The sequence below is a fragment of the Podarcis raffonei genome, chromosome 8 (genome assembly GCF_027172205.1).
Source record: "Podarcis raffonei isolate rPodRaf1 chromosome 8, rPodRaf1.pri, whole genome shotgun sequence".
NCBI lineage: Eukaryota > Metazoa > Chordata > Lepidosauria > Squamata > Lacertidae > Podarcis > Podarcis raffonei.
Window position 1 is genome coordinate 88,501,904 of NC_070609.1, and position 14,240 is coordinate 88,516,143.

Consider the following 14,240-nt stretch of genomic DNA (forward strand, 5'->3'; position numbering starts at 1 on the left):
CCACCCTGAATTTACTTTCAAAAAAGTAGAGCAAGTTGATCCAATTTTAACAATTTATTTAAAAAAAAAATCACAGAGTGTGAAAAAAAGAGTGTGTCATGCCTGCAAAATCTACAATACAAAAACAAATGTCCACATTGTAGCTTGTTCCACTGGTTTGTTTATACTCGTTCCAACGCTTCTAGCATAATGATGCTGTTTCCACGTATTACCTAGAAATAAAAACACTGAAAGTTAAACACCAACCAAATACTGCCAAGTGGCTTAAGGAAGAATATTATAGACTCACAAAAGGGACCTGTTTCCCACATCACGAAGGACAGCTGCAGAAAGTCACCACACTTCAGTGCTTAAGCTTTGTTATTATTGTTCCTACATTATTTGCTCAAAGCCTTTTAAAGGGCAATAACAAATAATAGTCATACTCGGGAGTTAACCCACTGACAACTCAATTCATTATAATTCGTCTATTTATGATTATGACTAACAGTGAACATCACCCAAAGCACCTTAATCTTCTAACGTAAAATACCAAAAATAAAAGGCAAGTCATCACCTGGTACTGAAAGGACAAACTGTGTGCCAGATGAGCTTCCTTAGGGAGAAAGATCTGAAACTGCAGCGCAACCACCAAAGTTTATCTCACGTGTTCCTACCCAGTTAACTAATGGGAGGAGAGAAAGCCGAAAAGGGCGCATCTAAGATTTGACAAGTTTATGTGGAAAGAGGCAGTTCTGAAGGAGTCTAGACACAAACCATACACCTTGGCCAACGTCAAGGTAACAGCTGTCCCAGGATCATGGGACAAGAAAACAAGGGGTTATGGAGAAGGCAGAGAAGAGCCTTCTGCAAGAGTTAAAAAAGATCCACAGCTACACTTAAGAATGTAAGAAGAGCCTGCTGGATCAGGCCAATAGGCGTCTGGTCCAGCATCCTGCTCTCACTTGAGCACAAGAGCCCACTCCTCTTCTGTGGTTTCCAGTACTTGTATTAAGAATTACTGCCTCTAATATTATTTTAGGTTGGTCTCTTTATTTTCCTCATAACTCTTAAGTACACACACTGACTGCTCTAGGTGACCTCATTTTAAGAAAAGGATGTTGCCAAAGATCCAAAAGTGCTGTAAAATCCTTGGGGCTAAAAAGATATTTTCATGAAGAAATGCAGTTTGAATAGTCATCTAGAAGAAGCCTTTCAAACAAATCCTAAAATTCTTACTTTGATATGAGTTCCAAAGCCACTGTACCACTTTTTGCCAAGTATGAGTAGAGCTTTGGTATACTCTATTGTGAACAAGTGTCATTTACAAAAGAATATGGATAGTGCCTGCCTTCAGTGCAAACATGCCTTTGGAGCAGTATCCTGGTATTCTTCAGAAGTGTTCTGTGAAAGTGGGTGGGGTGGGGGACTTGTGAGGTTTATTTTGTCTGCCTCCTTAGTTTAATTCTTGTTCTTTTTATTATAGTAGCTTTTGTAAGCTTTGAAAATCAATAAAACAAAATAAAAAAGTACTGCAGGATTTTGGATTATAGTGTGATATAGTACCAGGCAAAACCACATAGATGAACTCCTGCATATTTTTTTAAAAAACTCAAAGATATTTTTCTAGAAAATGCTTTTGATAAATTCTCAAGTGCAATGGATGACATTAGCTTAGCTGCCCTTTTCGGTTTCAACTACTGTGGTACCTCGGGTTACATACGCTTCAGGTTACAGACTCTGCTAACCCAGAAATAGTGCTTCAGGTTAAGAACTTTGCTTCAGGATGAGAACAGAAATCGTGTTCTCGTGGCGCGGCAGCAGCAGGAGGCCCCATTAGCTACAGTGGTGCTTCAGGTTAAGAACAGTTTCAGGTTAAGTACGGACCTCCGGAACGAATTAAGTACTTAACCTGAGGTACCACTGTACTTTTAAAAGGTTAATTAATTTCTACTTACCACCATCCCTATGTTGTTCTGTTGTCCTCCTGGTGCCATTTCCACACACTCATCTATTACAAGATTCATAAATGGATCAAATCCTCTTAAGATTCCTTGGACATGCCGGCCACCATTTAATTTCACTGTAAGGAACAGTCAGGTTAGTTTACTTCCTCTTGGTACTTTATATTGATTCTACGTTTGCTATGTCCAAGGCAACATTTATGGAATTAAGATGGACAGATATGTAGGTAGTCTGTCTTTATCCTTTCTTGCTCACAATTGTGGAACCCAGTTTAAACCAGGGGAAAGATGTACTACTCGCTTTCATACGTTTGTTTGGCAGCTGGCTGTGCATCACAGGGAATCTAGGCTACTTTCCTGACTAGACATACGGGATACAGTCATACCTCGGGTTGCGAATGTGATCAGTGTGGGAGGCACGTTCGCAACCCGCAGCACTGCGTCTGCACACACGCATGACGTGATTTGGCGCTTCTGCGCATGTGCCAAAACCCGGAAGTAACCCATTCCGGTACTTTTGGGTTCGGCGTGGTCCGCAACCTGAAAACGCGCAATGCACAGCGTTTGTAACCCAAGGTATGACTGTACTGCTACAGAAGCAAAGAATGGGGGAAGTGAGTGCAGGTTGCCATTCAACACAAGTTAAGACGACAAGAGACAAAGTATGGTAAGTCCCAGTAAAGTTTTCCTCCCAAAATACAGCAAACAAAAAAAAACCCATTCAACTTACATGACAGCTTCTTGTCCATAAATCTGAAAATTAAATAAGAGTGAATAATTAAGCATCACTGCAGTCAAATTCATCTCAACACAGGGAAAGGGTGAGTTATATGTCTTTAGGAAGAAAGAAAAATAGATATACGGCCTCCCTAGTTCTATGATCAATTCGCCCTAAGGAGGAAAACGACGGCGGTCCCGAGCCATGTGCTGCTCTACCTTTTCGTAGCTCTATGACACACAACACGCGCGACGTGCGGTGCATGATGGGAGCGAGGAGGCCCAAGCTCTCGCTCGCTCGCTAACGGCGGCCGCCCCCCGCTCTTCCTCGCCTCCTTCCCATCGGGCTCCCCGGCCCCCGCCGCCCCTGCCGGGCTCCCGCGCTCACTTCTTCAGCTCCGGCGGGTGTGCTTTGCTCATCGTGTCTCCTCACAGGCAGCTCCGGCGACGAGCGTCTTCCTCCCGCCTTAGCACCGTTCCGGCGTATGACGTCAAGGCGCCGCTTCCGCTCTTCCCCAATCAGGAGGAGCCTGTTGCGCCGGCGCGGACGATTAGCTTAACGCAAGGGACGCCTGCAGGGCGTGGACTACCTCGTCCTCGCAACCAATCAGCGCAGAGTAGAAGGCCGCGGCCTGCCCTCGGTTTTCCGCCGCCAACCAATCAGCGGCCGAGCTGTTCCCTTTGCGGGTGGGTCTTATCGACTCGTTTCCACCACGTGTAAAACAACAGGCCATGCTTCATTTGTATTTAGGGTTTATTTGCATATATGCTAATATGTTTATGTATAGGGTTTAAGTATTTTATTTCAGACTTCCCATTGCATCCCAGCTAGTGGACAAATAAGGACTCCATTATGCCCTTGGGAAATTAAGCCACACGTTTACCTGAGAGTAAAACTCATTTGTGCAGTGGGTTTTACTTCTGAGTAGACAGGCAAAGAAGAGAGTCTGCCTAGAATCTTGAGTATACTCAGTGCTTTTTTTCTGGGGGTATGCAGAAACATTTTGTGAATCTTTGTACTTTTGTCCATTTACTGTATTTATTTTTCCCGATTTGAACTATAATTTTTCTTGAGTCAAAATGAGGGTACCCCTAAATATTTTTTTAGGAAAAAAACACAGAGTATGTTTATTCTGAAAGCAATCATATTGACATCATTAGTACTTTATAGAAAAAGCACACAGGATCTCTGGCTGCATGCGGTGGAAGTTAAACTTAGAAGCAAATGTACTTACACGGAAGCAGTTTCTATTATCGCATCCTTTTACTGCTGCTGCCTGGAATAATTACCATGCTTAAAATGCTGTCCCTATTCCTGTGGTTGTAAACTGTTTTAACTGTTATTAATTCTAGATTCTAAATTATTACAGCCTGTCCTGAGATCTGCTGGTGAGGGGTAGGTAATAAATATAATAATTCCCCTAAATGCAATCCTAGGCTACATTCACACCATACATCTAAAAGCATATGGCTTTCCCCAAAATAAACCAGTTCCCAGTCCCAGGTCTCTTTGTGGGGAACTATGTGCTTTAAATGTATGTTGTGGATGTGACCATAGTTTATCTCCCATGCATCCACCCCCCACTACCCATACCACTTTTTAAACACAGCTAAAATACCTACATAGGGACGCGGGTGGCGCTGTTGGTAAAAGCCTCAGCGCCTAGGGCTTGCCGATCGAAAGGTTGGCGGTTCGAATCCCCGCGGCGGGGTGCGCTCCCGTTGCTCGGTCCCAGCGCCTGCCAACCTAGCAGTTCGAAAGCACCCCCGGGTGCAAGTAGATAAATAGGGACCGCTTACAAGCGGGAAGGTAAACAGCGTTTCCGTGTGTGGCTCTGGCTCGCCAGAGCAGCGATGTCACGCTGGCCACGTGACCCGGAAGTGTCTCCGGACAGCGCTGGCCCCCGGCCTCTTGAGTGAGATGGGCGCACAACCCTAGAGTCGGACACGACTGGCCCGTACGGGCAGGGGTACCTTTACCTTTTTTAAAATACCTACAATACACAGTTTTCATTTTTAAAAACCATTTTTAATTCAACTTTAAGAAAATAATTCACAGTTTAAAGAAAGGAAGGCAGAAATAGGGGGCTGGGGCTTTGTTAATTCTTGGAACAGTATTCCTGCAGCCCCAAAGGGTCCTTGTCGTTGGAATGTGCACACCCACATTTACAGTAAATGCTGTTTGCTGGTCAGCATTTTTCTGGTTGTTGGGTCTAACCCAAGCACTCACAGCTCTACCTCCTACATCCGAAGGGGAAAACATTACTATTGGATTGGAAGGATGTAGTGCTAGTTGGCTCTGCAGAAGGGAATCCAAACCCTAATTAAAATTGTTACAGAATTCAGATGCAATTGAGGAGAAACAGTTTCAACACAGCAGCAATACTGTTGAACAGCACACATAAATTTAATCACACTTATAATGCATTAAACAAAAAAGTATGTTTTCAATGCAAGGGTAGGAAGGAATTATTTATTGTTTTGCTTGCTGAGGAGCCAGGTGGGGCTTTTATATGTCACATTGTACTTGTCCCACTGACATCTTTTAGTAGAATTGTTATGCATAAACCTGAATGTGACACTTGAGTCTTCAAAGGCTGTTCCATGAACAAAGCTTCTCCATCCAAATTTTACAGCACTCCAGCCCTCTACAGTTCCCTGCCCCTAACCTTACCTCCTCTTTACCATGATATACCTTTAAAGCCATATATCTGAAGTTATTTTAAATATTACAAGATAGCAAAAGCAGCCATGAGAACTTCCTCCCAGGGACAACTTTGTCTGCTAGATGACTTATTGTGTACAGGGGCAGCCTGCCTTTCAGATGTTTTGGACTACAACTCCCATCAGCCTTTCGGCTGGGGCTAATGGGAACTGTAGTCCAACAACATCCAAAGGGTACCACGCTGGCTGCCCCTGCCTTACCACAATACATTCACTGCTTCTACAGCACACAGGTCAATAGCTGCCAATGAAAAAAAGGATGGAATAATTATTTTGCTTGGGTTGGGCTCCCACAGTAGCTTCCACTGGGAAAATGTTCCTCACAATTGCTGAAGGTCTTTGAGCAGGGAAGAAGAGAAGGGAGTTGAAGGAGTGTGGGTGCTTTGTGGCCAACGAAGGATTTCCCCCTGGCTGAAATGAACTTGGGAAATGGCTCAAGCATTCATGCCTAGACTTCAAATGAAACTGAGAAACAATACAAGGTTTTAATTTAAGAATCAAGTTTTATAAGTGTTTAGTTTGGGGCTGACTTTCAGAGTGAGGAGTGCCCAATAAAAACAAAAAAACAAATGTTGCCGTGTCATTCCAATGCCCAACAAAACAAAACAAAACACACAGAGGTGTTTAAAAATCCATTGAAAGCCACATTTCTGATTTAATTAGCAAAATCCAAGTGGTTTGCTTTAGAGGCTGCATTTTGCATGGTGGGGAGGTGTCATAAATGCCCCCTTCCTCACTGGGTCGGTAGAACTTCCCCTGCACACTGAAAACTAGCATTTCAGTGAGAAAAATTGAGCCTAACCTTCTCCCAACCTTCCCCATATGCATGGTTCCAATTTGCTCTTCTTCCACAGTGGAAGCCTTTGAAGAAGCAGTCTGAAGTGGTAATGTCCAGAAGAAGGATTAATACTAGATTCTGCACAAGGCATAAGGATCCCCTCAGCTTTGGGGAATTCCTAATTGGGGGCAGTTTGGTTTCAGCACTGCTATTTCAAAAAATGTAATATCAAACCATCTCCTTCCGAAGAGACCACAGTGACAGAACTTCTGTGTGTCTATATTTGTAAGGCAGCTTAAGAAAGAGGCAGAGTCTTGTTGAGACACCAGGTAGCACCTTCCGGATTCCCCTCCCCACACCCAACTTTGCTACAAGGTGGGGAAGAACCAGAACAAAAGGGTTTGACACGGGTCTGTGCACACACATATCACTGATGCCAAAGGAGCTTGTTGTTTTCTCTTTCACACCATCTGACAATCTGCAGCCTTTCTCCCAAACCAAACCCTAAATTCTCAAGCACTTCAGGAGGCCACGAGTATACAGTCACACCATAAAAAAGTCATTCTGGACACACCCCATGTTTTCTTTCTATGTTTCCAGAAAGGGTTATCATGCCCATCTTAATTTTAATTGATTATCTCCCTTTCCCGTTCCTCCGCAAAGCCAGGGCGTTTACTGGGCAATGCTGGCCAAGTTCTCCTTCATCTTTTTGGTCATGCTGGGGATGAGGTGCATGTGGTCGTCCACACACTTTGTCACGCAGTTGTCCAGCTGCAGTTTGATCTGCTTCTCTTTGCTCCCTGAATCTAAGGAGTCCTTGGCTTGGTCATTACAATGCATCGTGCAGCGGGCAAGGCGGTCCTATAATTAGCAAAACAAACAAACAAACACAGAAATCAGAGGTGGGCAAGGCTAAGAATAAGTTACATTAACAGCCTTCATCAGTGGAACAAAATAACTTGAAAGCTGCCATCCAAACAGGACTCTGAAAGAGCTTTTAAATGATTGTTTCAACAACAACAACAATAACAACAACAATAATAGATTTGTAGAATTGGAAGGTATCTCCAAAGGTAATCTAGTTCAACCCCCTGCAATGGCAATGCAGGAATAAATCAAGGCTACATTCACCACTTTAAACAGTCCTGCCTCCCCCCCTCCTGAATTCTGGGTGCTGAGAGTTGCTGGGACACCCCATGTCCCCTCCCAGTGCTACAGTTCTCAGGGTGGACCACTTCTCGGGAAACTGGGAACTGTAGCTCTCCTAGAGGAATAGGGGTTCTCCTAACACAGGTATCCAGAAGGCCAGATTTGATGAAGTAAAGGGCTGTGAGGGCCGACCAAAGTTATTAACCATTTGTTGTTGTTGTTTTTTAAGGACTGAAGTTGTTTTCTGATTTTACCCCAAAGTCATTGAGCTTTTTTTAGGATTGAGGTTGTTGAGGTTTCTTTTTAGGATTTTACCCCAGGAAATAAGCTGCCACAGGGGCCAGATTAAACCAACCAGCAGGCTGGATTAGGCCTCCAAAACAGACTTTGGACATGCCAAACTCGGCCCTCCAGATGTTTTGGGACTACAAATCCCATCATCCCTGACCACTGGTCCTGTTAGCTAGGGATCATGGGAGTTGTACAGTGGTACCTCAGGTTACATACACTTCAGGTTACAGACTCCGCTAACCCAGAAATAGTACCTCGGATAGTACCCAGAAATAGTACCTGAACTTTGCTTCAGGATGAGAACAGAAATCGCGTGGCAGCAGCAGTGGGAGGCCCCATTAGCTAAAGTGGTGCTTCAGGTTAAGAACAGTTTCAGGTTAAGAACAGACCTCCGGAACGAATTAAATACTTAACCTGAGGTACCACTGTAGTCCCAAAACATCTGGAGGGCCAAGTTTGCCTATGCCTGTCCTAACAACTCAGCACTTTAAACAAACTACAGATCCCAGAATTCTTCGGGAAAAGCCATGACTGTTTGAACTGGTATGATACTGCTGCAAATGTGACCAAGACATGCATTTGTTTAAGATGCTAAGCACATGAATCTGGTGGTTGAGCAATCCAGACCATTGCCCTCTCGAAAGATAAGAGTGCAACCCTGGAGGGTCTGGCAGATCGAGACCAAAGTCCAACTTCCGCTGACCAGCTACTCTCCCACCTACAGCCACCCCCACTTTTCTCCTCACCTGAAATCTCTCCAGCTCTTGGGTGACCACTGCCTGCGCCTGAGCCAGAGGCGCATGGCAGCGCTCAATGCACTGGTGCACTTGCTGCATGGAGGCCTTGTTGTTCTCACAGCAGGTCGCGCTGCACCGGAACATGATTCCCTGGAAAGAGCCAGGTGTCAGTAAGATAACCTCAGAAGAACCACGCTGGGTCTGGTCCTGCCACCCTCTTTTCCCAGCCAGTGGCCAGCCAGGCGCTCCTGGGAAGCTCACAAGCGGCAAGGGATGTGGGCGACGGCCCTCCGCTGTTTGCCCCCCAGCAACTGATATTCAGAGGCAGACTGCCTCTAAATATGGTGGTTCCACTTAGTCATCCTTCTCTTGTCCACAAGATTCTCTCTAGCAGCGGGGAAGAAGAAAATCCTGCTCCGTAGCCCAGTTTTCAAAGAAACAGTCCAATGGAAAGGAACTTGTGGATCAGCAGGGTCACAGGGTGAGCAGAGGGACTACTAGCAGGGGTCAGCAAACTTTTTCAGCAGGGGGCCGATCCACTGTCCCTCAGACCTTGTGGGGGGCTGGACTTTATATATATTTTTTTGGGGGGGGGAAATGAACGAATTCCTATGCCCCACCAATAATCCAGAGATGCATTTTAAATAAAAGCACACATTCTACTCATGTAAAAACACACTGATTCCTGGACCGTCTGCGGGCCGGATTTAGAAGGTGATTGGGCCAGATCTGGCCCCCAGGCCTTAGTTTGCCTATCCATGGACTACAGCAGTGTTTCCCAACCTTGGGCCTCCAGCTGTTTTTGGACTACAACTCCCATCATCCCTAGCTAGCAAGACCAGTGGTCAGGGATGATGGGAATTGTAGTTCAAAAACAGCTGGAGGCCCAAGGTTGGGAAACACTGGACTAGAGCAATGGTTCTCAGACTTTTTTCAGGCCACAGCCCCCTTAGTTCCTTGGTTCAATCCCCAGTGTCCCCTACCCTATAAACTGGCCTGTATTAAAATCTTTCCCCAGCAGCGAAGCTCACTGAAGCCACCTGCGACTGGGGAGCCTGTTGCAAGGTGTAAGGGGGTGCAAACAGACCACCACAACCACTCTGGAGGAAGGGCAGGGTTGAAATTGTCAGGAGCTCACCCTACACTCGAGTAGGACCCTGGCAGAGACACATGCCCGACTGGCATGTTCTCTCCCTCCTGGTCGATCGTTCGGGAGCTTCAAAAGCTTTCTTCAGCCCGAACATCACAGCGACCGATGCCAACAGACATCGGCACACTTAGGGATCCGCAGAGTCTTTGCAGCTTGCGTGACAGACCTCAGCAACTCAGCATTTTGGCTAATCTACTTTATTTACATATAAACACACATGGAGCACTGCAACATGGCTCCCTCTCTCTCTAGCATCAGACAGCAAAGAGAAAAAGAAAAAAGGACAATAGTCCCACTTCACGGAACACAGTAACACAAACATCCTGTCTCCGTCACTTCCCACTTTGTGGAGTCAAAACATACACTGCCATGTGAAAGACAAAAATCCCATGACTGCAATCATGAAGCAGGAATTCTAACAGAAATGTGGCAAATAATGGCCCATTCTTGCTGGGGTGCCTGCCTAACCTGGCGCCCTCCAGAACTTGCAGGCTACAGCTTCCATTTGGAATGGTTCAGCCACACTTGTTGCGGCTGATGGGAGTTGTAGTTTAAAACCCCTGGCGGGCATCAGGTTGGAAGGCTGTTGCTTGGGGATTGCAGAACACCCACCCGCACCCTGCCTCTCTGCCCTCTGACCCCTTCAAGTAGATCAACAGGGAGGGACCTAAAATCAGCACAAAATCCCTTATGCATCCCATGTACACTCCCCTTGCTGGAGACAGATGATTTAAGAGCCTGCTAAATCAGGCCAAAAGGGGCCTATCCAGTACACCCCGATGCCCCAAAGGGAAACCCGCAAGGCGGACCCGTGCACAAGGGCACCCTCCCCTCCTGCGGTTCCAGCAACTGGGGTTCAGAAACATCGCTGCATCCTACCCTGGAGACAGCGCAGCCTCCCTGGCTAGCAGCCCCCGACAGCCCCCTCCTCCTCCATTAAAGCCTAGGCTGGTGCCCTGAGGCAGCGAGTTCCCGCGGCCCGCCGCCCTTCCCGGGGCGCATCCCCACGTGCGCTCCAAGCGCGGCCCGACCTGCATCTTCCGGATGTTCTCCCGCTCCAGCCCCTGCACCATGCCGTCGATGGCCTCCTGCACGCGGAGCTGCTGAGCCTCGGCCATGCCGCCTCGCCCCGCGCATGGAGGAAGGTCGCCTCGGCGTCTGCCCGGCCCTCTCCCCGCCCCCGGCCACTGCTTCCCGGGTCAAGGCGCGCCGCGCTTCCGCGGAGCTCGCCCGCCTGCGCAGCTCCGCAGCAACCTCGCGCGCCCGGCGCCCGGCACTGCACGGCCCCAGGGAGGAAGGCAGGCAGGCAGGCAGGCAGGCAGCCGCTCTGCAGGGGAGGCCGCTCGCCTGGCCCAAAGCCGCAGCCGGGCTCTGCTGCCCCAAGCAGAGCAAGGAAGGTCCGGGCGAGGCGTTGCCGCAGCGGGAGCGCGGTGGTCCCATGGCTCCGCTCCGCATCCAAGGTCGGAGGCAGGAATGCTTCTGAATCGCAGTTGCTGGAAACCGAAGCGGGGCAGAGGGCTCTTGTGCAGGGACCCCGCTTGCGGGTCTCCCATTTATGCACCTGGCTGGCCCAGGGTGGATAAAAAGCAGCGGTTTTTAATATATATATATATATTTAAAATCAGATATTTTTTTTTTATTTAAATCGGATTTTTATAATAAATGCTTTTGGAGGAAAAAATATTTCTGTTTTCTATTTGAGTTACATTATACAGTGGTACCTCGGGTTAAGTACTTAATTCGTTCCAGAGGTCCGTTGTTAACCTGAAACTGCTCTTAACCTGAAGCACCACTTTAGCTAATGGGGCCTCCTGCTGCTGCCGCGCCGCCGGAGCAAGATTTCTGTTCTTATCCTGAAGCAAAACCCTTATCCTGAAGCACTATTTCTGGGTTAGCGGAGTCTGTAACCTGAAGCGTATGTAACCCGAGGTACCACTGTAGTCCAAAGGCTATTCATCAGGAAATAAGGATTTGTTTTAAGTTTTTCGTGTTATTATTGTTATTAAGGAAATTATTGTTTTTCTCCTTCCAATAAAGTACAGCAGAAAAGTTGTCCACATATAAACAGTTAACTCAATAAACCTCACCACACTTTCATAATTATCTATGTATTTCTAACAGTATAACCAAATCAGTAGATTTTAATATAACTGTAAAAACTACTCTGGAAATTTATTGTTTCAAAAATGAAACCTTCACCTGGTTGTAAATATTAAGATTCTACCAGCAGGAATGTCTTTCTGTTAAAAAAGTATAAAAAAAATAAAACAAGTCTTACTGGCTAGTGATTTAAATCGTGATTTAAATTGATTTGATTTAAATCAAATCCACCCTGGGCTGGCCACTGTGAGAATGGGATGGTTGCGCTGCGCATAGCAACCATGGCTAGTAGCCATCAATAGCCTTCTCCCCCCCCCATTTGTCCAATTCTCTTTTAAACCTCTCCAAGTCATTAGCCATGCTTAGCCGCTCGAAAGGGACTTCTGTGTGTGCGTGTCGAATGGAAGTGGCATCCTCAGGACCTCTCACAGTATCATTTGCACAAGACTGCACATGTGCACACTCAAACACACAGGATGTTTCACATGGTGCAGAGCGGGGTGCAGTGGCCAGGGCAGCCTTTGCCAACCTGGTGCCCTCCAGAGGCTTTGCACTGCAATTTCCACCAGCTCCAGGTTGGCAAAGCCTGGTTCAGTGTCACGCGGACAGGGAGATCTCCACCTAGCCATGAACCTGACTGGGGCGACCTTAGGCCCATCGCGTCTCACACCCTAAGCTACTTTGCAAGGTTGTGGTGAAGATGAGCAGTGAACCCACTCTTGTCTTGGACAAGAGTGGGTCCAAAAAATGATTGACTATGCTGAATTAGACAGCCTATCCGAAAAATTAAAGAACAAACCAAGGAAAGAATTTATTTCAAAATGGGAAGCATTTAAAATATATCCGTTGTGGCATTTGAATAATACCAGCAATAGGTGTATGATATAATACATTTTGAACTGATTTGAGATGATAGCAATAACATGTATTGGCAGCAAAGAATGGTAATTAGATTTATGGAGCAGATAGGAAGTCAGATTTAAAAGGAAGAGACCATTACAGTTTATGGATTATGGAATTTATATTCTTTGTAATGTGCGACTGATGATATTCTTATTATGGTGTAATATGTCTTTTTGTTGTTTTTGTTGTTATGTGTTGAGCAAATAAAAAAATTAAAAAAGAAAAGAAAAGAAAAAAGATGGACAGTGAACCCTGTGCTTGAGCTCATGGGATAGAAATGTATGAACAAATAAAATGGATAGATAGCTACAAATAAATAAAAAAACATTATTGGTAGAGATGGGGATGACTGTCCCATGCATTTGACTGGTGCTGATGTGCTAACTTTTTAGTTTTATCTTTGTTATGTTTTGTATTATGTATCCAGGTTTTTTTAGAGATTACCTCCCGCACTATCTTGTGACAAGGCATCTGGTAGACTCCCCACATACACTGGAAAAAGGGTATGTGTGTTTACAACGTATTACAGCAACACGTCTCTCTTAGGACTCATCCACACTTCAGTTTCCTGCTGAATCGGAACAGATGGCAAACAGGTTGTCCATTGATTGTTGTTTCTTCCAGTCGGACCGCTTGGACCCGACCCTAGGAAGCATGGGACAAGCGGGGATCTGGATGAGACCTGGATGTCTGTGCTTAGACCCCTGTGCAAATGACCCCTTGGAGATCAGGTGCAAAGCCAGTGGCTGTGACCTAAATTCTGCCCCCCAAAAAACCCCACCAATTTAGGCACAGAAATAAATATCTGGCTGCAGGGGGTGAACTTCCTTTCTGTTGGTGCCAGCTACCTGATGGAGCCAACCCTGAGCGCAGGACTGAAAGTACCGTATTTTTCCCTCTATAACACGCAGATTTTTTCTCCAAAAAAGGAAGGGGAAATGTCTGTGCGTGTTATTGAGCGAATGTGTGGTCCCTGGAGCCAAATGGCGCGAGGGGAGGCAAAAAAAAATCAGGCAAAAATCAAATCGCGCGTCTCGGAGAAGGGAAACCTGAAAAGAGGAAGCGACTGCTTTCCTGCATTCTGCCTCAGGGTCTTACTGCCCACCCTCCTCTGTTTCCTTGCTGTGTTTGCTCAAACGGAACAAAGAGCAGGGAAAGCCCCTCCCCTCCAGGCAAGCAGAGGGGAAAGCAGAGCGTCCTTCATTCTAATTCCTCTCCGTGAAAACATGCAGGAGGGAGGGAGAGAGAGAGAGAGGGGGGGGTGGCTGGCTTGGGTGGGTAGGTGAGGGAAAACTTTTGCCTTCCTTTCCTCCCTCCCGTTATACCCCTCTCCTGCATTCTTAGGCAGCTGCTTCTCTGCACACCCCTCTCCTGCTCCTTGTCCCTTCTGTGTTTTTCCTTCCCTCCCCACTTAAAATGTGGTTAAAAAGCATGGATCCACACGGATCCTCAGGATCTTTGCATTGGGTCACCCCAAATTCACCATCAGATCACATAGCATGTCCATGGCTACAGCCTGCCCCCCAAAAATCACACACCCACTGTTGCCTGGGGCTGCAATGGTGCAAAAACGTGGTTAAAAAGCATGGATCCACATGGATTCTCAGGATTTTTGCATTGGGTCACCCCAAATTCACCATCATGTCTGTGGCCACAGCATGAAGCACAAAAATGATACATCCACTGTTTCAATCAGAATGTTTTTTCCCTTGTTTTCCTCCTCTAAAAACGATGTGCATGTTATGGTC

The 14,240-nt window shown here is 46.3% G+C and overlaps 3 protein-coding genes across 3 annotated transcripts in view; 1 reads left to right on the top strand and 2 right to left on the bottom strand.

The window, feature by feature from the left end:
- LOC128420040 (low molecular weight neuronal intermediate filament-like) overlaps nt 1–14,240 on the top strand; it is a 206,169-nt gene that overhangs the window by 111,679 nt on the left and 80,250 nt on the right. The window lies entirely within an intron of this gene.
- SNRPG (small nuclear ribonucleoprotein polypeptide G) lies at nt 138–3,175 on the bottom strand. Its single transcript, XM_053401454.1, has 4 exons — nt 3,049–3,175; nt 2,674–2,696; nt 1,938–2,062; nt 138–212 (listed from the first exon to the last, which is right to left on the bottom strand). The coding sequence occupies exons 1-4, from the start codon at nt 3,078–3,080 to the stop codon at nt 162–164; spliced, it is 231 nt and encodes a 76-aa protein (XP_053257429.1). The 5' UTR covers nt 3,081–3,175; the 3' UTR covers nt 138–161.
- FAM136A (family with sequence similarity 136 member A) lies at nt 6,741–10,722 on the bottom strand. The gene is made up of 3 exons (XM_053401447.1): nt 10,521–10,722; nt 8,349–8,489; nt 6,741–7,023 (listed from the first exon to the last, which is right to left on the bottom strand). The coding sequence occupies exons 1-3, from the start codon at nt 10,605–10,607 to the stop codon at nt 6,835–6,837; spliced, it is 417 nt and encodes a 138-aa protein (XP_053257422.1). The 5' UTR covers nt 10,608–10,722; the 3' UTR covers nt 6,741–6,834.